The 23,863-nt window shown below is 45.5% G+C and overlaps 1 protein-coding gene across 1 annotated transcript in view; it reads left to right on the forward strand.

The window, feature by feature from the left end:
• Positions 1–23,478, forward strand: part of MSANTD1 (Myb/SANT DNA binding domain containing 1) — a 46,784-nt gene extending 23,306 nt beyond the window's left edge. The window contains exon 3 of the mRNA XM_030192584.1: positions 23,044–23,478. Coding sequence (XP_030048444.1) covers positions 23,044–23,278 — 235 coding nt within the window. The 3' untranslated portion in view covers positions 23,279–23,478. The remainder of the gene's footprint in view (positions 1–23,043) is intronic.
• The last annotated feature ends 385 nt before the right edge of the window (positions 23,479–23,863 follow it).

Below are 23,863 nucleotides of genomic sequence, written 5' to 3' on the forward strand. Positions count from 1 at the left end.
TTCCTCAGCGACCCTCCAGACCGGTCAAGACGCTTGGGAAGTACCAAAGCAGTAAATAGTCTAAGGGCGGGAACTCCGAAAACCAGATGTCAGAACTGCCGCACCAAAATTTGCATCCTCTCTAGCCTGCACATCAATCCTATAATGCTTCACAAACGAATGCAGAGAGGACCAGACAGCCGCTCTGCAAATATCTTGAGGAGGAATCAAACTACTTTCAGCCCAGGAGGAAGCCACCCCCTGAGTAGAATGCACCTTAAGTACCGAAGGCACCTCACGCCCCTTGAGCAAGTATGCCGAAGAAACTGCCTCTTTCAACCATCTGGATATCGTTGCTTTAGAAGCTGCAGCACCGTTCCTAGGTCCCCCATACAACACAAACAACCTATCAGAGGCCCGAAACACTTGAGTCCTTGTCAAGTAAGAACACAAAGCTCGACGAACATCCAATTTAGCTGAAAGGCGTTGAGTCGAATCTCTCGACCTATCGCCCAAAACCGGCAAAGAAATGTCCTGATTCACATGAAAAGAGGAAACCACCTTAGGCAAAAAGGATGGAATGGGCTTCAGGGACACCTTTTCCTTAGAAGAAGTCAAAAAAGGAGCATGACAAGACAAAGCCTGCAACTCCGAAATCCGCCGAGCCGAAGCAATAGCCACCAAAAACACCGTCTTCAGAGTGACCACTAAACCTCCACACACTGAGGTCTGCAGCGACAAGGCAGACAGATCAAAACTACGCCTAATAAAGGATTCCAACTTCCTATCTTGAGGATCCCTGAGAGCAGCCCCCCCCCCATCAACAGGAATAGCAGTCGCTTTTGTGACCGCCGTCACCACCGCATCTACTGTATATAGACGTGCAGCAAAATGAAAACCACCATGTGTCCATTTTCGGCCTGAGACCTTAATGCCACCCATTGACTTAGTGGTAAGGTCTTGCGCGCTAACCGGGTGGTAAGCGTGCAGCGCTTGCCAACTGCCAATTACCACTGGGTAAATGCCCTCCGGTAGAAAATAGAAAATATTTTCTATTGCATGTTTGGGCATGCGCCAAAAATGGAATTACCGTCCAGAGCATGCGGTAGCTAGGTGGTAGTGCCAATTTGAGGCGCGTTGGACACACGTAGGCGCCTACACGCCTTTGTAAAAGGGCCCCCTAGTTAAGACTATATTCAAGCGTCTTTCTGACTTCATTTTCAACTTTCTTTAAATTAGTCCCCTTATGTTTGCTTACACCCTGTGCTGTCTATTACAATGTTTTACTGTATATTGAGTTGACATTGTAAGTAGTAGTACTATGCCATACTATGTACGGTTGTTTGTATATTTTTACTGCTGTAATTGACTATTGCCTATGTTTGACTTATTCTTGCTGTATATTGCCTTGAGTGAATTTCTTCATAAAGGCGATATATACATCCTAATTAAAAATAATAATAACTACTATAATAAATAGAAAACAATAATAAAATCAGATTCTAAGAACAATTTAAAAAAAAACGAATAAAAATCAGTAAACAGCCTGCTCTATAATATTATATTTTGTGTGGCACACTAACCCACCATTCCTAAATAACCGTCACAGCTCCGATTGTCCCAGTCACTTCCAAAGGAGCTCCACAGTGGGGAGGAGGTGGGACCACTAGTGGCAGGAGCTAGATCAACTGAAGTATTCAGCAGTAGGCTAAAACTGGGATCAGTCTCTGGTCTTCTCTCTGCTGGTGTGTCTGGAGGTAAAGGAAGAACAGAATGGAAATTAGCAGCCTAAGGTGGTCCCCCTGTGGCTGTGTACATTTTCAGGCCATGGGTGGTTTTTCTGTTCCTTCCATTACTGATTTGCAAACCTGCTCCTGAGAGCAAAAAATGTGCATGTTTATCAAGGAATGAACTTAAACTAGAGATCCACAATATTCAGTGCAGATATTTAAAAAAGCAGATTTGTTGGTGGTGCTCATAAAACCCTACTGTGTAATGATAACAGCTACTGACTGATTTCTATGAAGCTTTCTATAAATGCTTGTAGAAGTTTCTGACTTCCACCAGCAATGATGAATGTGTGAGGAACACTTTCTGAATCTTTAAAGGCTCAGCAGTTTGGAATATTTTGTTACAGTCTGGCAAGTGTTGGGGAGCACTTCGGAGCTGAGGGAGTCCTAGAGGAGGAGGAGTGGCCTAGTAGTTAGGGTGGTGGACTTTGGTCCTGGGGAACTGAGGAACTGAGTTTGATTCCCACCTCAGGCACAGGCAGCTCCTTGTGACTCTGGGCAAGTCACTTAACCCTCCATTGCCCCATGTAAGCAGCATTGAACCTCCTATGAGTGGGAAACCATGGGGTACAAATGTAACAAAAATAAATAGATATTATTCAGTGGCTGCAAAAACTGAAGTTACTATACTCCAAAATGTATTGTTCCAAATTGTGCCCCCTCCTTTGCTTTTTCCATTTGCTGTGAAAAGTTTTTTGGTTTTTTTTTTTAAAGGGAGGAAAGCTCCTTAGGAGACCTAGATTGGGATATTTTTCTAATTGATTTCTCTACTGCATTCAGATAGTTCTGAGAAGATTTTTCTTAACCTGGAGCTGGTGTGCATGTTTTAATTGAGTAAAGACATAACTAAATTGTAGGGAAAACATTATTTTGTTAAGCTTAGATTATATTAAGCACAAAAGTGTTTTCTGGTTAAAACCATGTTTGTGCAGGCTATCCCAGATCCTATTGTAAAAAACTTCAACATCCAGGAAATCATTTAAAGAAAATCTAGCTGATATAACACATTTTCCTTTTGTTTTCCCCCCTTTTCTTTTACTCAGCAGTTTCCTGCTACTGCTTTCAGCTTCCAGCTGTGTTGGAACCAGGACTTGAATATAGTGCCAGAAGCCTTCATTTTCAGCTATTTGGCAATTCTTTCCTCCTAATTTATATGCAACTCCCAGTGCCTTGTTTGGTCAGTGGTGACAGTCCTCTGGGCCAGATGCCATGTACCAGGCCTGTTTTCAAAGACCTGGACCCTTGGGCCATGAATGTGGCCACTAGGTGACACACTTCAACAATGAACACAACTCCTCCCTACTTTCAGGGCCTGTGAACATTGCCTTTGCAGTATAAGCAGTCCCAGGTAATCCAGGGGGGGGGCAGGAGACCTGACTCCAGGATTGAACTGGAGTGGACCTGCCTGGTAGCACACAGTATCACCACTCAGTCACCAGTCTGACCTACATTCTACCTTCTAAGTACCTGTAGCAAATTTATAATTGAAAACTGTAAACTTATTTGTACTTGTATGCAGGGACATAGCCAGACTTCAGTGGTAGGGGGGGCCAGAGCCAAGGTGAGGGGCACATTTTAGCCCCCCCCCCCCCCCGCCGCTGCCACCAAACACCCCCCCCCCGCCGCCATTGCCTACACACCCCGCCGCGACCAGCACCACCTCCAACAACTTTGAACCCCACCCCTGCCGACGACCCTCTCGACCCGCCATCGCCTACCTTTGCTGGCGGGGGACCCCGACCCCTGCCAGCCAAAGTCTTCTTCCTTCGTTTGGTTTCTGAGTCTGACGTCCAGCACGTAAGCACGTACAACATGCAGGACGCCAGACTCACAGAAACAGAATGAAGCCCTGCAGATCGCAAGGCTTTGTTCTGTTTCTGTGAGTCTGACGTTCTGCACGTTGTACGTGCTGGACGTCAGACTCAGAAACCAAACGAAGGAAGAAGACTTCGGCTGGCGGGGGTTGAGGTCCCCTGCCAGCAAAGGTAGCAGACGGCGATGGCGGGTTGACGGCGGGAGGGGGGGGGTTGAGAGGGTCGTCGGTAGGGGGGTCCAGGGCTAAATCCACGGGGGCCCAGGCCCCCATGGCCCCATAGCAGCTACACCCCTGCTTGTATGAAATGACTGTTTAACAACGAAGAGCCCTCTTTCAGCAACTGTAATTTCACCACATGGTAGATTTTTACTAGTGTTATATAAAAGTAACAGTTCTCAGTCTGTGTAAGTAAAACTTTAATGAGTATTCCTGAGGAGCTCCTATTAGCAGATAGCCCTTGTTACTTTTTAATAGATTCTGACCAGAAGTAATTTCTCAAATATATTTTTCAGTAGTTTTAATGCCAGTGCGCAGTCTCGGGGGCCCTTTTACTAAGGCGTGTAGGCGCCTACCAAATTGGAACTACCACCTGGCTACCACATGACCTGGGCTAAATCATTGGGAGGCGGTAAAGTCTCAGGCCAAAAACGGATGTGCGCTGGTTTTAATTTTGCCGCACGTTCATTTTCAGCCACACACAAAAAAAGCCTTTTTCCCAGGCACGCTGAAAAAATTACCTGCAGGCGTCCAAAACACACGCCTACACCAGCGCAGGCCACTTTTAGGCGTGCCTTAGTAAAAGGGCCACTCTGTCCCTAAGGGGCCCTTTTACTAAGGTGTGCCAACAAATGGGCTGCGCTAGTGTAGGCGTGTGCATGCAGATCAATTTTTCAGTGCACCTGTAAAAAAGGCCTTTTTAAAATTTTTTGCCGAAAATGGACGTGCGGCAAAATGAAAATTGGCGCGTGCCCATTTTGGGTCTGAGACCTTACCGCCAGCCATTGACTTAGCGATAAGGTCTCATGTGTTAACTGGTAATCGTCTACGTGCGTAGAATGATGATTACCACCCAGTTTCTGCCGCACACCAGAAAATAAAAATTATTTTCCGGCGTGCGTAGCGGATGTGCGTCAAAAATGAAGTTACCGCAAGGGCCAAGCGGTATCTGGGTGGTAACTCAAAATTCACATACGTTGGGTGCGCGTAGGCACCTACGCGGTTTAGTAAAAGGGCTCCTAAGTCATCATTATGCAAAAAAAATCAAAGCTTGCTCTAAAAGGTTATCTGAAGGAATATAGGTTAGATTCTCCATCCTTTATGACAACCTACAGACCTACCAAGTCTCCCGTTTTTGTGGGTCATCTCCAGCACATCCGCTGGGAAGCCAGGATCTCCCACTGAGCAGCTTCCCCTTCCAGCAGCAGCAGGAGACGCCTTAATAAAACATCATCTGGCTGCCATGGGACCGGCCTGCTGCCGTTGGAAAGAGAAGCGACTGCTGGTACCACAGGCCACTGTTGGGTGTGTGCCAGGGGCAGAGCTGTGGGTTGGGTGAGGTGCAGCTATGGGTGGGGCTGGGGGTGTGCACTAAATCTCCCACAGAATAAACTGCCCCCCTTGGAAGCTCTGCAACCATGCATCAGCATTGGGCTACCTCTGATATATGCATGGCTTTCGGAGTCCAACCATTATTTTGACAAACACAAATTATATAATTTGATTCACAGGCTTCAGTAGTCTGGAGACTTTAAGCACATTGAAATTAGAAGGTATCTAATCTTAGCATGCTTTCTGAGATTGGGAAATGATGGGAGTACAACCAGAAGTTGCTGTACCTCCATCACGATGCATATCCATTTAAATTCTTTCCAGGGCCACAAGTAAGATAAGACCACCTATTTTGCACCTAGCCTGGCAAGTGCTTGCTTCCCAGATGCCCATTCTGCCTCACTTGGCTGGGGTTTTGCTTTCAGTTGAAATCTACTTTGCCTTGATCAGTCTTTATGCTCCAACGGATAATCAAGGTTTTTTTAAAATGATAATACCGGTATGACTGACCAACTGCTCAGTTTTATGGAAGGCTCCTTATTTATAGATGGAGACTTAAATCTGGTGGTGCAACTTCTCCTGGACAAATCTAAATTGTTAAGCAGTCGAGTGAAAAAAGAAGCTACAGATAAATTAAAAAATATTCTCAGTTTCTTAAAAGTGGTAGATGTCTGGAGACTCCTCCATCCCAACCAGAGAGATTATGCATTCTTTTCTAATAGGGCTGCATTTTGATTAAAATTTTAATCACAATTAATTACACGATTAAGAGGTTATACATTCTTTTCTATTAGGACTACATTTTGATTAAAATTTTAATTGCAATTAATTGTGTGATTAAAGGTATGTTATTTATTCATTTTTTTCCAACTGCAGCTCCTTGTGACTCTGGGCAAGTAACTTAAGGTTTCTTTTTACAAAGCTGTGCTAGCGATTCCTGCTCAGAAAATGAGAGGAGGTCCATTCAGTTCCTATGGGCTTTCTTTCATTTGCTGCACAGTAATCACTAGTGCGACTTTATAAAAGAAGCCCTTAACCTCCATTGCCCAGAGTCGCAAGGAACTGCAGTGGAAAAATAAATGAAATACCTTTAATCACACAAATAATCACAATTACAAATTTTAACTGAAATGCAGCCCTAAAAAAACATAAAATAAAATAAAAAGTAATGAAAGATGATAAATACAAAATACAAATTGAAAAATTACAAATTAAAGAATCTAAAACAGCATGCAGAGCAGCTATTAAGGGGTCCTTTTACTAAGCCGAGTAAGTGTCTACGCACGCCCAATGCGTGCCAAAATGGAGTTACCACCCGACTACCGTGTGGCTCTAGTGGTAATTTCATTTTTGGCACACATCTGATACGCGCATCTGAAAAATATTTTTTATTTTCGGCACGAGTAACGGACACGCACCAAGTGGCATTTGGCGCATAGGTCATTACTGCTCAGTTACCGTGTGAGTCTTTACCACTAGGTCAATGGCTGGCGGTAAGGTCTCAGACCCAAAATGGATGCGCAGCAATTTTCATTTCCATTTTTGGCAAAAATAAAAAAAGCCTTTTTTACAGGTGCGCTAAAAAAATGGATCGGTGTGCGCCCAAAACCTGCACTGCAATCCATTTTTCAGCGTGCCTTTGCTCACACCTTTTTCAGTAGTAGCTCAAAGTGAGTTACATTCAGGTACACTGGATATTTCTCTGTCCCAGGAGGGCTCACAATCTAAATTTGTACCTGAGGCAATGGAGGGTTAAGTGACTTGCCCAAGATCACAAGGAACAGCAGTGGGATTTGAACCGGCCACCTCTGGACTGAAAGATTGCAGTGCTGTAACCACTAGGCCACTCCTCCACTCCTATTCTAAGATTTAATTACTCTTGGTTGAGGCAGACCAAGTAGCTAATGTGGTTACAGTGACTCTATCACATTGCCTGATCATGCTGCTGTGTGGCTGGAGTGGAGGAAACAACAGGAGGATGATGGTATCATATTTTGGAAGCTACAGGAGAGGAACCCATACTGTTCAATCAGCTCTAACAAGGGAGGGAGCATATATGGAGGATCAAGAAAACTTTCAGATCATTCGCATAAGCCAAAACCTTGACCATACCACCCTGCATCTCCATCCCACACACCTGCTCCGATGACTTCAACACCCACAACAAAGGCTCCAAAGAGAGCAAAAACAATAAGGGCGACAGTGGGCATCCCTGTCAGGTGCACCATTCCACTGCAAAAGTGAATGTACAGACCCCATTGACCAGCAGCTCTGCCAAAGGCCTAGTAGTTAGGGTCTGTATTGCACGTAAAAACCAGTCCATTACACCAACGTGTTCCAACACTGCAAAGAGAAAAGGCCAGCGGACCCTGTCAGAGGCCTTCTCTGCATCTAAGCTAATTAAGTAATGCTGGCTCATCATGCCTCTGACAGTGCAGCATAGCCAATAAGACCTTACAGACGTTAATAACTTTTTGCCGCCCCTTCACGAACCCACTTGCTCCTACCCGATCACCTGTGGCAAGTGTTCTGCCAGGTGATCCGCCAACAACTGAGATAAGATTTTAATATTCACGTTAATTAAGGCGATGGGCCGATATGAGTCTGGCAGGGTGCTATTACAATGTGGTTTAGTTATCAGCGATATAAGGCTGCATTAGCATATCGAGGAAAAGCCCCACTTTCCACCACAGTTGAATAATAAGAGTGTAGGGGTCCTAAGAACTTAACTTGCATTAGTTTGTAAAATTCATTTATAAACCCATCTGGGCCCTGTGATGTGAACCGAGGCATACAGGAACTGCACAGGTAGATCTGAATCGAATCAGCACCTGTACCAGAATATGAGTACAGAGACTGAAAATGAGCAGAAAGAATGTCCTCTATCTTGTCTGCCTTATTAGTGATCACACCCCACCGTTTCTCTAGAGCGCAGATCTCCTGGACGGGATGGTATTCATCCAAGGGTACTGATAGAACTAAAAAATGAGCTGGCGGAGCTACTGTTAGAGATATGTAATTTATTTTTAAAATCAAGCGTGGTACCGGAAGATTGGAGGGTGGCCAATGTAACGCCGATATTTAAAAAAGGTTCCAGAGGAGATCCGGGAAATTATAGACTGGTGAGTCTGACGTCGGTGCCAGGCAAAATGGTAGAGACTATTATAAAGAACAAAATTACAGAGCACATTCAAAGCATAGACTAATGGGACAAAGTCAACATGGATTTAGTGAATGGAAGTCTTGCCTCAACAGTCTACTACATTTCTTTGAAGGGGTGAACAAACATGTGGATAAAGGTGAGTTGGTTGATATTGTGTATCTGGATTTTCAGAAGGTGTTTGACAAAGTACCTCATGAAGGACTCCAGAGGAAATTGGAGAGTCATGGGATAGGAGGTAGGGTTCTATTGTGGATTAAAAATTGGTTAACAGATAAAAAACAGAGAGTAGGGTTAAATGGTCAGTATTCTCAATGGAGAAGGGTAGTTAGTGAGGTTCCCCAGGGGTCTGTGCTGGGACTGCTGCTTTTTAACATATTTATAAATGACCTAGAGATGGGAGTAACTAGTGAGATAATTAAATTTACTGATGACACAAAGTTATTCAAAGTCGTTAAATCGCAGGAGGATTGTGAAAAATTACAAGAGGACCTTACGAGACTGGGAGACGGGGCGTCTGGATGGCAGATGACGTTTAATGTGAGCAAGTGCAAAGTGGTGCATGTGGGAAAGAGGAACCCAAACTATAACTATGTCATGCAAGGTTCCGCGTTAGGAGTCACGGACCGAAAAAGGGATAAGGGAAATATAAGATCACACTTTTCACTTGTAAGCCTTGGCTCCTTTATTTGCCCTGTAACTATCAGGAAAGTAGCTCAGTGGTGCTATGTTTTTGGTACTCAAGTCATCCTCTGAGGCACTCCCTCATACACCGGATCAGCGCAAAGCACCTGCAAAACACAAGTTGGTGGAGATAGGGTTCAGGTGGTGGCCCTTTGTGCACATGTTTTGTTATGCCCCCTCAGACATCCTGTGAGAGTTGAGGAGAACCAGATTGGGGGCTTAGTAGGGAGTGGGCAATCCCTGCATGGCCAGAGGTGCCTGGCATTAGGTGGGCAGGGCCATAGTGGATGGTTTGGGGATACTTTCTTGGGGACATCTGCACTTGGGTAGGGAGGTGGTGATGGGCAGTTAGCTAGGGCAGTTGGAACCACCATTCATATATGTATGTAGGCATGGAGCAGCAGCCTTGATCATAGCTGGGGCAGTGTCAGAGATATGCAGGCCCTTATTGCAGCCATGGGGGCTCTGGACATGGGAGACGTTCTGGTGTTTTCAGGATTTCTGAGTCGTGGGAACAGGGGAGGGGGGCCTGATGGCCTTCCCACCAATTCAATGCATGTGATCCTAGCAAGGCATGGTGCTTGCAAATGGCTGATACAGGGTTCCTAACAGCACCGCAGAAAACTCTCTATGACAGGGTCCTCCTAATGAGCCTCCAGGCCCTTGTGAAGACATTGTGCATTGGCAGGTGGTGATTTCTCTTCATAATTTCTCAGGCACAGGAGGACAAGGAGCTGAGACTCCTCAGCAGAAAAATTTGACTTTCTCCTGAGGGATATGTTGAAACAGAATTGAAAATGCTCTTCCATGTGCAGCATGCATTAATGCATATCCATGATTCACTTTTTGAATTATGCATTTAAACATGGCAATGGTACGTGTCTCCAGCACTTTTTTTTCTGTTTGCCTATCTCATGCCATGAAGGGTTCTTGCTTCTATATATATGTTTTCTACACAGATTGCAGATTGTCACGCTTTTTCAATTTTTTCTCTCTCCAACATGCTACTTTATGCTTTTCCCGCATTGGACCCATTTTCGCCCTGGCGCTTTAAAAACACTTCATATTTGGCAACACATTTGTTTTTGCTGCACATTCTCTTAGGCACTGATACCATCAGCATCCGATCCCAATTTATCACCAGAGGTGTTAGATACGTATACAGTTTTTTAAAACCCTGACTTTTTTGTGTTTTTGCTTTTAATCCAATATCCTCTCAACCCCCCCCCCTTTTTTTTTTTAGAAAAGTTTGACCAGCACTGTTTATTTTTATTTTTTTAGCATCTGTGCGTCATGTTCATGTTTGAGTTTTAGTATATATTCTTTTTTTTCTTTGTCTCTTTGTTTTTTTCTTTTTTTGTATCAGTTTATAGTACTGCCCAGGTGATTTGGTACCTAGTACAGTGCACCAGATTTCTTTCTGCTTGTGGTTTCCAGATGTGTGAAGCATTTGTTCTTATGCTATACACATTTTAACCTTTGAAAATTAATTTACTGCATTTTTAGTTGCTTCTTATATAAATATGTTCACTGTGGTTATACTGCCTTTTTACATTTTGTTTCTCTATATGCCTTTTTATTTAATAGATTGCCTTTTTAAAATAACACTGTTATAATGCTGTTGTTTTTGTGCTGCTGTTTTACTGTAGACATTTCCTCCATGCATCATTTTATGTATTTTAATTATTGCAATGACTTTTAAAATTATTTAAATTTTACTTTTGTCTTATCACATGTTGCTTTAAGCAAGATTCTTAGTTATGATGTACTTTCTTGAGTATCTCTACCTTTGACTTTATGGTGTTTGTCACTTTTTGGATGCTTTTATGTACACTTACATATTTTATATATTTTACTAGAAAAAAGGCCCATTTCTGAACACAATGAAATGGGCGCTAGCAAGGTTTTCCTCGGAGTATGTATGTTTGAGAGAGTGTGTGTGAGAGTGGGTGTGTGTGAGAGAGAGAGTGAATGTGCGAGTGTGTGTGTGTGTGTGTGACAGAGAGAGATTGAGACTGGGTGCGAGTGTGTTTGTGAGAATGAGAGTGTGTGTGAGAATGAGAGTGTGTGGCAGGGTCCCCCTCCCCCTTCTCCCCTTCCTCCCGTCCAGTGCCAGCCCCCTGTCCTGCCGCCCTCGCCGCAACGCCACGCCCCCCATGTCGCCGCTGCCACCGCTCACCCCTCCACCACCACCGAGGTCTCCACCGCTCCCCCCCTCCAACCCCACAAGGTGATCCAACAGCCCCCCCCAAACTGCCCCGAGGTATCTCCCTCCCTCCGAGTGTCAGGGTCTCCCTCTCTCCCTCCCAGATCCCCGATTTTCAGGGTCTCCCTTCCACTTCCAGGATCCCCCCTACTACTACTATTTAACATTTCTAAAGCGCTACTAGGGTTACGCAGCGCTGTACAGGTTAACATAGAAGGACAGTCCCTGCTCAAAGAGCTTACAATCTAATGGACAAATGTACAATCTAGTTCCAGGATCCCCCCTCGCTCACAGTTCCAGGGTCGTCGTGCCTCCCTTCCTCCATCCCTCCCACTGCCAGCCCCCCTCCTTCCGAATTTTAGAAGTCTCACTTACTTAGTCTGGGTGATGGAGGATGGTGGCAGCAGCAGCATCGGTAAACGGTGTACAGGCTTGGCCCGCCTCTGTCTCTCAGCTCTGGTCCCGCCCTCATTTTCTGTTTCCGCTGGGGGGGGGGGGGGGTTGTGGTGTGTTGTGCTGGCGAAGTTGCAGGAAGTGGCGTGTGGCTTTGAGGATGGTTATTGTTGCATGGCAGATTGTGTGTATGTTGATGTGAGGGGTGGGGAGTTTGGTTGTGTGTGTGGGTGTGAGTGAGAGATGTTGATTCTCCGTGGTAGATCTTGTGTATTTAGTTTGGGAGGGGGGAGTGTGTGGGTGTGAGTGAGAAACAGAGATCTAGATTCACCCTGGCAGGGTTTGTGTATGATGTTGTGGGGGTGGTTGGGGGGAGTGTGTATGTGTCTGAATGAGAGAGAGAGATGTTGATTTTCCTTGTTTGAGTTTGTGTATTAAGGGGGGAGTGTGTTTGTGTGAGTGAGAGAGAGATGCTATTTCTGCATGGCACAGTGTGTGTATGATGTTGGGGGGGGGGGGAGGAATGTGTGTCTGTGTCAGACAGAAAAATGCTGATTGTCCCTTGGAGAGTTTGTGTATGATGTGGGTGTTGGGAGGGGGGAGTGTGGCAGAGTTTGTGTATGATGTGGGGGAGAGGGTAGCGGCGTCTGTGTGTGAGAGTGTTTGTATGGGGGACAATTGCCTTTCTTCCCCTGTACTTCCCTTTCCTTAGCCCTGTACCGGAAGGAGGGGTGTGGGGGGGGGGGGGCTTGCTTATTGTTTTGGTTGGGAATGTGTGAGTTGCATGATCAATCAGCTGTGCGATTTTGGGGGTGGGGGGAGGGTAGCGTTGTTCCACATCAGTGTATGTGTTTGTGGTTTTTGGGGGGTGGGGGTTGGGGAGGCAGAGGGTGTGTGTGGGTGATTGAGATAGAGAGATGTTGAATTTCCTTGTTAGAGTTTGTGCATTAAGGGGGGGTGGGGGGTAGTGTGTGTGTGAGTGAGAGAGAGAGAGAGAGAGAGAGAGAGAGACTGTCTCTCCATGGCAGAGTGTGTGTGTGTGTGTGTGTGTGTGTGTCTGAGTGAGAGAGATGTTGATTTTCCATTTTAGAGTTTGTGTGTGTGAGGGCGTTTCTGAAGGAGGCGGCGAGTGGATTTCAGGGGGGGGGGGGGGGAACTGGGAGGGAGGTTATTTGTGGTGCCGGAGACGGCAGAGTGGGTAGTTGTGTGTGGGAGGGCTTTTGTTAGGGAGGCGGCAAGTGGATTTCAGGGGGTGTGTTTGCGGCAGCATTATCGTTGATGTTTGGAGAGTGTGTCGTTGTGTGTGGGAGGGGATTTGTGAGGGAGGCGGCGAGTAGATTTCAGGGGGGGTGGAACTGGGAGGGAGGTTGTTTGTGGTGCCGGTGACATTGGGAGAGTGGGTAGTTCTGTATGGGAAGGCGTTTGTGAGGGAGGTGGCGAGTTGATTTCAGGGGGGGTGGTTACGGTGCCATTCCCGTCAGTATTGATACCAGCGATGTTGGGAGAGTGGGTCGTGTGTTTGGGAGGGGTTTTGTGAGGGAGGCGGCGAGTTGATTTCAGGGGGGTGGTTGTGGCGCCATTACCGTCTCAGTCTTGATACTGACGACATTGGGCGCGGACTGATGCTTGCTGGGGGGGCGCGGCGTAACATATTCTTGGATTCCGTTGGTGTGTCTCGTGCTGCTATGTTGTGGTTGGTCACAGCTGCTTGTGACGTACCAGGAAGTACTGACGCCAGTTAATGAGATGGATAGCACGAATGCCTCAAGGTTTAAGTGCCACGCAGTCAGCTTCAGAACGTTGGAGGTGCTTTTTATTATATAGGATGTATTTATAGATTTTGTAACCCCTGATACAGGTGGCTGTGCCCACCGAAACACGGCCCGTGTCGGGTTTGTTTTTGCTGGTGCTATAATAAAGTTTATTTGATATCGTCCCCACAGCTGATCGCCTTTTGTGTCTACCTCTACTCCTGTTTGGTTCTTCCATGTGCAGCACCATATATAGACATGTTACATGTGGAAGGGATTCCTAACTTTGGCAAATAATGTTTTTTCAGCACAGGACCACTTCCGCATGTAGACATTTTCCAAGGGTTATTTTCCACTGGTGACACGACTATCTGATGAAGTCTGTGTCAGTCTGTGGTGCATCTTTATTGTGGCCAGTTTGGGGGGGGGGGGGTATATTCTAACACTGAAAAATGTTTTTCTTGACAATTTGTTATACCAGTGCTTTTCTGGCCTTTTTCAGACAGACGTCTTTTTGGACTTGAATGCCGTATTGGAAAATGCCCCTCCACTTTAGTATGTTACAAAACAGTGGGTATATTTAGAAATGTTCTTGAAGCTTTTAACCCAGGCAGCAACTGCTGACAAGATAATTGACAGCTTAGAATTTTTATCAAAGTGCTCCCTTGTACTTATTGTAATCAAATTTAACTGTGCTGTGAAAGGTCCAAAAGTAGAACAGATGGATAATGGTTTACTGAGTAGTTTTGAATCTTGGCTTGACCAGATTAGAAAGAAGGAGAGTTTATAAGATTCTTGGTGTCTCTTAAGGTTTGTATGGAGGAGAGCAGGAGAGAAACAGCTCTGTTACCTGGTACTGACAGTTAACAGACACAGACACTCTGTTTTGTTGGTACTCTGGAGATAGCCACCACTTTTAGCCTTAATTGTAAAAAGTCCTTCCTCCAAGTCTGAGTGGTCTTAACCTCATCTGGGTACAAGGTGACCTTCTAGCCACAAAATAAACTATCTTTACATTTGAAGTAATGCTTAAAAATCAAAGATTTATTAATCTCTAGACTCAAGAAGGAGTTAAATAAAATAGGTGCCAGCACTATTCTCTGGGTTATCAATAGATCTCAGAAGGCATCAGGCATATAAACTGAAAGTGTACGACTCTCGAGATGTGAAGTGAACCAGTCCAACACTTTGTCTCTGATGCCCAAAGAATGAAAAGACTGTCCTTCATGTGACCTTGCCCCTCTCCCTGATGGCACATAAAACATTTTTGAGATACTAGCTCTCTCTCTATATTACTGATCTTCAGGTCATCCTTCAGGTACCTATGACATAACTCACCAGTTTCCAGATACCTGGATTGAGGAAAGTTCAAGTTCTTTGCTCAAACCATATTCTCCAGGGATACTATCGTATGATGTAACACCAAACCAGAGCCGTAGCGAGGGGAGCTGACACCCGGGGCGGGTCGCCGCTGCGCACCCTCCCCGGGTACAGCACGGCGCACCCTCCTCCCGCTGGAGCGCACCTCCCCCCCCTGGAGCGCATACCTGCGGCGAGGGACGGGCGGGAGGGCCGATCCGCCCCGACTGCACGTTGCTGGGGTGTGTCGGCTCCGCGCTGGTTCACTGCTCCGGGGCAGAGAGGGCAGTGCACCAGTGCGGAGCTGACACCCCCCAGCGGTGTGCACCCAGGGCGGACCGCCCCCCCCCTTCCTACGCCACTGCACCAAACTATCTTTAACAAAAGTTACTCCAGAATCCTGAACCATAGATATTTTTGTCTTTAAATATCCAATTGCTAATCCATTTTTCTCACTTAGAGGTCCTTTTACTAAGGTGTGCTGAAAAATGGCCAGTGCTGGTGTAGACGCATGTATTGGACGCACGCAGTTTCATTTTTCAGTGCACCTGCAAAAAAGGCCTTTTTTGGCAAAAAATGGATGTGTGGCAAAATAAAAATTGGCATGCGTCCATTTTGGGCCTGAGACCTTACTGCAACCCATTGATCTAGCGGTAAGGTCTCACATGTTATCCGGGTGGTAATGGTCTACGCGCATACAATGCCAATTACAGCCCGGTTAGCGCCGCGTGCCGGAAAATTTCCGGCGCGCTTAGTGGATAAGCATAAAAAATGAAATTACTGCTCAGGCCACACAGTAGCCGGGCAGTAGTTCAAAACTGACACGTGTAGGACGCACGTAGGCGCCTACACATCTTAGTAAAAGGGCTCCTTACTTTCATGGTCTTCTAACTTGGCCACTGTTTTTGTTAAATCAGAGGAAGATATACAGTAAGTGAATTTTGAAGTGCTGCCTCAATCCTCACAATTCCCTCCCAGCTGACTTAGAAGGCCACCTGCTGGATCTAGACAACTAGGGTTCACGCCACTTTGGCAAGAAGAACCGAGGGTTTAACATGGAAATTGACACCAAACTGTCCCACTTCAATCCCACCAATCTGGTTTGTGGTTTTTAGTTATCTTTCTTTCTGCCACATCTAGAAACATTTGCTGTCTTTTAAACATTGTTTGCATTAACACTGTCATATCTAAAACCCTATGATGCTGGCAGCCACTGACCCTATTGGGTTGATACACTGTAGTTTGGCCTTATAGTTTGATGTATTTTTGATTATTTACTCTACTTTTAGGTGTTTTTATTTAAGTGTCTTAATAAAGGATTTTATTCCTTTTTACAGTGCTATCCAGAGTTTTTAAGAAGTGTTTATTGGTTTCTATGTTTAGTTTTCTCCTTTGCTCCTTTGCTGTTCTAGACCGAAATCCAAACCCATTTTTTCCTGTGTTAAATTTCAAAATGCTTCAGTCAAATCACATTTGCCAGGATCTGGGACTGGCTCAAGGGGTTGTGGTGCCCTGAGCCAACTTTTACTTTTGTGTCCCCATCTTGGGGCAGTTTTATGCCGAGAACTGAGTAGATGTTGGGGCTTCAACCTGCAAGAAGGGCCCCACATCAGAAGAAAGCTGGTGTTGTAGCTTAAATGCCACTGCTTTACCTCGTTTCTGGACTTAAAGCTGACATTTTTCTGTCTTTCAAAACTAAAAAATATTTTAGTCCTGGTCCTGGTCCTGGTCCTGGTCTCTCTTTAGTATTTCCTCTTGTTTTTCTTGTAAGTCTTCTATAGGATCTCATTTTCTGTTGCTTCACTCTTTTTGTCTTCTTTCCTTCTATTAATCTCGTGACTGGTCCCTCTGTTTCATCTTTTTTTCTTCTTTTTTCTCATGTGTCTTTTTTATTAAGGGCCTCTTTTATCAAGCTGCGCTAGCGGATTCCAATGCGGTAATGCAGACAAAGCCCATTCATTTTGAATGGGCTTCATTTCAATGCCGCGTAGAAACCGCTAGCTTGACTTGATAAAAAAGATCCTAAATTCTTTATTTCTAAATTTTGAAACACATTTCACAAATATAAACTTGTTTACAGAAACACAGAGCATATAAAAATAAGGCATAAATCCAGTGGTGTGCTGGTAAAATTTTAACAACAGGCTCTCTCCCCGGTCCACCTCGGCGCCCCCCGTCCACCACTGCACCCCCCCCCCAATCCACCTCTGCGCCCCCCCATCCACCTCTGCGTCCCCCCCAAAAATTGCAGAGCTAGCTATAGCCGGGGGGGGGGGGGGGGGGGGGGGAGGGGCAATGCATTACTCTCTCCAGGAAAAAAAAAATTAAATGATCCCAGGTTCCAATCTAATTCATGTTTAATATGGGATAAAATGCCATAAATAAGTAAATAAATATAAACTTTTAATGTTCAGCACCTGATTCTCAAAGTGGACTTATTCCAAACACTATAATGAAAATAAAATTATTTTTTTCTACCTTTGTTGTCTGGTGACTTTGTTTCTCTGATCATGCTGGCCCAGTATCTGATTCTGCTGCTCTCTATCTGTTCCCTTGACTCCATTTCCAGGGCTTCCTTTCCATTTATTTCTTTTCTTTCCTCCTTTCTTCTTCATTTCTGGTCCTCTGCAGACTTGACTGTACAGTGGATCCAGCTTCTGCCTATTTTCTCCATCCATGTGCAGTTTCTTTCCTCACTTCCTTTTCCCTCATCTAATCTCCTTCCTCTATCTTCCCTCCATGTCCAGCATTTCTTCTCTCTCCCTTCCCTCCCCTCCATCCATGTCCTGAAACTCTCCTCTCTCCCCTGTCCTCCTCTATCCATCCATACCCAGCAATTCTCTTCTCTCCCCTGCCCCCCTACCCATCCATGCCCAGCAATTGTCTTCTCTCCTCTGCCCCCCTCTATCCATCCATGCCCAGCAATTGTTTTCTCTCCCCTGCCCCCCTCTACCCATCCATGTCCAGCGATTCTCATCCCTCCCCTGCCCTTCCCTCCCGCTCCCATCCATGTCCAGCGATTCTCCTCCCTCCCCTGCCCTTCCCTCCTGCTCCCATCCATGTCCAGCGATTCTCCTCCCTCCCCTGCCCTCCCCTCCTGCTCCCATCCATGCCCAGCAATTCTCCTCCCTCTCCTGCCCTTTCCTCCCGCTCCCATCTGATGTCCAGCAATTTTCCTCCCTCCCCTGCCCTCCCCTCCTGCTCCCATCTATGTCCAATGATTTTCCTCCCTCCCCTGCCCTCCCCTCCCACTTCCATCCATGTCCAATGATTTTCCTCCCTCCCCTGCCCTCCCCTCCCGCTCCCATCTCATGTCCAGTGATTTTCCTCCCTCCCCTGCCCTCCCCTCCCGCTCCGATCTCATGTCCAGCGATTCTCCTCCCTCCCCTGCTGCTCCCAAACATGCCCAGCGATTGCCCTTCGCCTCCACCGTCCCCTCCCGCTCCCATCCATCTTTTTTAAATACCTCCTCGCCGTTGAAGCGCCGCGTTAAAGTCCTGCTGCCCGTCTCTAGCTTTCCCTCCCTGCTTGCTGCAGTTCGTGTGAACTTCGTGCCCTTAGTCCCGCCTTCTGACGTATGACGTCAGAAGGCGGGACTAAGGGCACGCGAACTACAGCAAATGGAGGAAAAGCTTGGGCAGCAGCAGCAGGGCTTTAATGCGGTGCTTCAACGGCTAGGAGGTATTTTAAAAAGATGGATGGGAGCGGGAGGGGACGGTGGGGGCGAAGGGCAATCGCTGGGCATGTTTGGGAGCGGGAGGGGAGGTAAGCATGGCGCCCTCCTGCCATGCTTACCTCCTGCAATGGATCCGGCTCGCCCCAAACAACAACCGGCTCGCAAGAGCTGTCAAAATTTAACAAGCGGCTCTTGCGAGCCGGAGCGAGCCGGCTCCAGCACACCACTGCATAAATCCAACACTTGGACTAAAGACACAAAAAGAAACCATTTCTCTCTTTATCAGACCACTATCTGTGGGTGTGGAGTGAAGAAAATATAGAAATTTATTTATTTATTAATTAAGATGTATTTACTGCCTTTTGAAGGAATTCACTCAAGGCGGTGTATAGTAAGAATAGATCAAACATGAGCAATAGGCAATTACAGCAGTAAAAATATTCAAATAACAATACAAAGTACAGCATAGTATACTACTTACAATGTCAACACAATATGTAATAGAACATTTTAATTGATAGTGAAGGGTAAAGCAAAGATAGAACATATGGATAGGTAAAAGAGTAAGACAAGTTAGAAAGTAAGGTGACTAATTTAAAGAAAGTTGCACATGAGGTCAGAGAGATGGTTAAATATTATCTCAGCTAGGGTAGGAGTAGATAAACATATAATTGAAAAAGTAAAATATTAAGGAAAGGCTATTAGCATGTTCTAAACTCTCTCATTTATCCAGATTACCACAAGAATCGAGTAGTAGGCAAGCACAGATCACCTTTTCATGTCTATATATGGCTCATGTGCCTATTTATCCACCTATAGATAGATTTCATTCTTCTTTCTCCCCTCTTTTCTGTAGTCTCCCTTTTTTCACCTTTTAACTACTTACCACCTTTCTATTTTTTACTGTTCTCTCCCTGGTTGTCCTGTTTCTCTACCTCATTTCTTTGCCAGTCTCCTACTCTTTTCTATCTTTCACCCAGTTTCTAGTCCCCCCTCCCACCATTTCCACTTTCTGTACTCATTCCTCCTCACAACCTCATCTACCACCTCCTAACTCTCATTCCCTCCCCAACATCATCTGCCTTCCTCTGCCTCTTACCTCTAGTCCCTTTTTTATGTCTTACCCTTAATCCTGGCTGTTATTCCCCTTCTATCTCCCCTATTTCTACCATCTCTCACCGCCTTCAAAGACCTGTTCCCTTCTTTTGCCTCTCACCCTCTCCATAGCCCTATGTATATTTCAACTTCCTCCTAACCACTTTAGCCCTTTCAAATTGTCTTCCCTCCCCATTTTTCTATAATAAATCTCACAATGCTACTCGTAGCTCTCACCCAATCACTTAGTAACCATTGTCTTCCTATCCCCTGCTCAGTTTCTGTCCCCACGATTTCCCACCTAATCCCCAAGTCTCTACTCTTCCCCCTACCCAGTCCCTAAATCCTTACTTACACTCCCAAACCTAGCCAATCCTAAAGTCTTTCTTCTGATTTCCTACCCAATTCCAGAATCCTCTGCATTTGCACGGACACGTTCTTTCCCATATTCGTATGTCCCTGTTATCTGTTCTCCTGCCTCTTTCTTACTTTCCCCAGCATCTGTTGCCCCTTCCTTTTCCACATACCTCTTTCTTCCCTTGTTCAGCATCCTTTTCCAATATTAATTGACCCTGCCTTTCCTCCTCTGTACCCTAGCATCTACCCCTTTGCCCTTCCCTCTCCACCTAAGCTCTGCATCTGCCTTGCTTCTCACCTCCGACAGTTTGTCATCCTCTCCTTTCTCATTCCTCCAGCATCTGCCAGCATCAGTTTCTTTCTCTCGCTCTGCCAGCATTGCCCTCTTCCAACCTCATTTGCAATATCAACATCAGCCTCCTACCAACCTCAGCCACAAATCCAATCTCAGCATCAGCCCACTTTCAGCATCCACTCCCACTCCAGCTCCTGGTTCATTCCCAATCCTAGACCCCTGAAAATGCTAAATGCAACAGCAGGAGCTTGTTGCTTCCCTCCACTGCTCTGTTCCTCCAAACCCCTACTAGCTGCCTGCATCAGAGCTGTTTTGAAACACTAAACAAAGTTCTTCCCTTCGTCAGGCATCTAATAGCAGCTTTGGAGGACCAGAACAGTGGAGGGAAGCAATAAGCTCATGTCAAGGCTCTTGAGGCTTGTTAACTTGAGGCCTCAATATCTTGGAATGTAACCTTGGCACACCAATCACCCGAAGTCTCTATTATTTTATGAAGTCTCTTTTATTGAATAAATCACAGATAATTTACTCACAGACAGATGTTCAGAGGTGCTGCTCCAGGACACAGAGACTCCTTAATCTGAGAGCTGTTGGGGGTGGAGATCTGAGGAGAGGTAGCTATATTGCAGGGGGGGGGGGGGGAGGATAGTTGAACATGTAGAAATGTTTTGAGGCTGGGTGACTGGAATGTGCGATATTTCATTAGGGAGGAGATATTTTCAAGGTTAAAAACCAGGTTCGTTGTGTTACAAGAAATGATTTATCTTGGGGGAAAGAGCTCTAGAGCACTCGCTCTTGTTTATAACTTAAGAGCAGGCGCTGTATTTATAAGTTTTAGGATATTAATTTCTCCTCCAATCTCCAAAGGTGATAATTGCAATAAATTAAATAAATTAAGTATATATAAAAGATACCATATACTCTAGAACACAAAGAGACCGTATTTTTAGCTTCAAAAAGATTGATTTAATATACAATTGCACACGAGAGGTAGGTTTTAAAAGGATCTTAGAACAGAGAATTTGTGCATAAAATAGAACAAAGTAGCAGGTAGGTTAACTTACAAGTCCTTGTTACAAGCATGCTGTGGTCCAGCTGATTGATGAGCACATGTTCAGGAGCAAGGCATCAGCGGACCCCAAAGAGAGCAGCAGGTCCCAAGAGGAGGCAGGTCCCAAGAGGAGGCAGGTTCCAAGAGAGCGAGCTGGGCTGTTTCCAGGCCTTTTATAATGTTAGCAGAGAAGCATGGTGTGTGCATGTCCTGGATATTTTGCAAGGCATTATGGTTAATGTAGTCTGTTCACATGACCACATTATAAGTCCTTCCTTTCTGCACATGTCTGAAAGCTGATGGGAGGGGCAGGTATACCTTTGACAAGCAAATGTCCTGTTTATGCTTTTCCTCTGAGTTCTTTGTCTTCAATGGCTTCTCCAGACTTTCTGTCTCTTGGGTCTTTGGTTTTCAGAGATGTCCTGATGAGCGTCCAGGTACCCACCTTAGTCAAGCTTTTGTTCAGTCTTTTTAGGTGGGAGGGCAGAGAGAGTTATATATCTCTCTTTTGTCTTTGTTAAGTGTTTGTAATTGACTATCCCTGCTATCAGAAGTTCCCAGAAAAAGGGATAGGGAGAGAGGGGCTTGAAATGAAACCATTCTCTCTGCTGCAGTGTCAAATATATAAAAGCTGCACAAATATATTGGTGTATATATATGTATCTGATCCAACACAACATCATGCTACACATTTAATTCTGATGATTGGCTTATACCATAACAGTTGCAGGGAGTTTCAGCAGGACAGAGCTGTCTGGAATAAGATGATGCATGCTCCATGTCTCTGGCTAGATGGTGGTGGAAATGCCTAATGGCTGAAGGGACAAAGAGGTGTTGAGGCTTCACACGGGTTCAGGGAGGAGCAGATAGAGAGCAATGGGGACAGAGCCTGCCATCAGGTGGCAAGGGGTGGTCCTAGAGGACGGCTCTCGATTGGAGGGAAAGGTCATACCTGGCTGACCTCCCAGGACAGAGATAGTGAGAATGACCAGGAAATGATAGCAGGAAGACGAAAGAGCCAAGCTTGGCAGAGAGAGAGAGAGAGAGAGAGAGGAGGTTTGGGCAGCCTCACAACCAGTGGGTAACAGTTCTGACACAGCCAAGCAAGTGTGGTTGCACTGCCTGTGAACTACATTACCCACAGTGCATTGCTTATGTATCTTTGCAGTGAGAAACTGCAGCAATGATAGAACTGAGAATAACAGTAAAAGCATTACACACATTTTAGGATCACATTATAAACTAGTGCGAGGCTGTCAGAGGACAGAACAGCTCCTACCCTGGAAGGACTGAACCAGTAAGGTAGGCTTTCAGTGCCCTGAAGCAGGGGCATTTCCAGAACTCATTTTTTTTTTTTGGGGGGGGGGGGGGGGGGGGGTATCTTTGCTGATGGGGATGCCCAAGCCCCAGTAGCCAAAGTGATTCTTTGCCAAGCCCCTGCCCATGCTGCCTGTGCAGCAAGGAAGTCTGCAGAGTGCTCCAGCAGCCAATGCTGGCAATTCTGTGCATGCTTAGTTCAATGGATGAACTGAACATGTGCAAAAGTTCCGGTGTTGGCAGCTGGTGCACCCCACCGACTTCCTGTTGCTCAGGCAGCATGGGCAGGGGCTCAAGTGATGAATCTCTTTGGCTGATGGGGGTTGGTCGTACCTGCCAGCCAAGCATCAGGTGCCATAATTTTGGATGGGGCTTGAGCCCAAAGTGAGGGAGAGTCTTCCTAGATTATGCCCATGCCCTGAAGCTTGGACTCCATAAGCCAGTGCCTCGTTGGCTCATTCTATAAGCTGGCCTTCCAGGATCCCCTTGTTTACTTTTTAACATAAACATATATGTATGATAACAGCTGTTAATTTCTAATTTAGACCTTGTTAATATTGTTTCAGGGCTGAAGAAAGACCTGTGAAGAAAAGAAAGCTACAAATCTGCAATTTCCAGAAGAAGAAACTAAAGCTTATGGAGGCCATGTTAGAAGAGCAAAAGAAGCTGAGTAGGGCAATGGAAGAAACATGTCGGGAGGTGCGTAGGATTCTGGACCAGCAAAACATCATTCAGGTCCAAAGCCTACAGCTACAGGAGAGAATGATGAACCTGCTGGAGAAAATGATTTCAAAAGTCTAGTGTATTAATTTCATCAATAAACTATCAGTACACAGCTTGTTATGTAGGTATGTTGCATTGTTACAGGATTTTCCTGGGAAAGAGAACCTGTACAGGACTAGCGCAAACCAAATGCTTGCTTGACTAATATGCAGCTGTGCGGCTCGTCTTTATTCAGCAGAACAGACCCAATAAACCAATCAGATCATCCACATAATTGAGCCCTCAGGTGTCCTGTTAGCTAAGTACAAAAACTTGTGGATTGAGATCTTATAAAGTGTAATGGCAAAGGCAGTGAATAAGTGCACCGGATGAAGCAATACTCCAAGCAATTGTTTTTGACATTCCTTTGTCCTTGGTAAACAAAAATAGGTGCCATTAGAGGACTGAATTGTAGTCTGTATTTATTCTGATGACAGGTGCCCAAAGTTGTTGCACAGTACTGCAGGCTTTTCTACACTAGTCTGTATAGTATTGTAACCTGGGAATTGACTTTATAATTCCCTTATGGGTTTTCATCTCTGTTTCTTCTCCTCCCAACATCCCCCCCCCCCTTCCTGCATCTAATATGACTGAACTCCATCCCTACTTTCTGTATTCGGAACA

This window comes from Microcaecilia unicolor, chromosome 2, assembly GCF_901765095.1.
Source record: "Microcaecilia unicolor chromosome 2, aMicUni1.1, whole genome shotgun sequence".
NCBI classification, from domain to species: domain Eukaryota; kingdom Metazoa; phylum Chordata; class Amphibia; order Gymnophiona; family Siphonopidae; genus Microcaecilia; species Microcaecilia unicolor.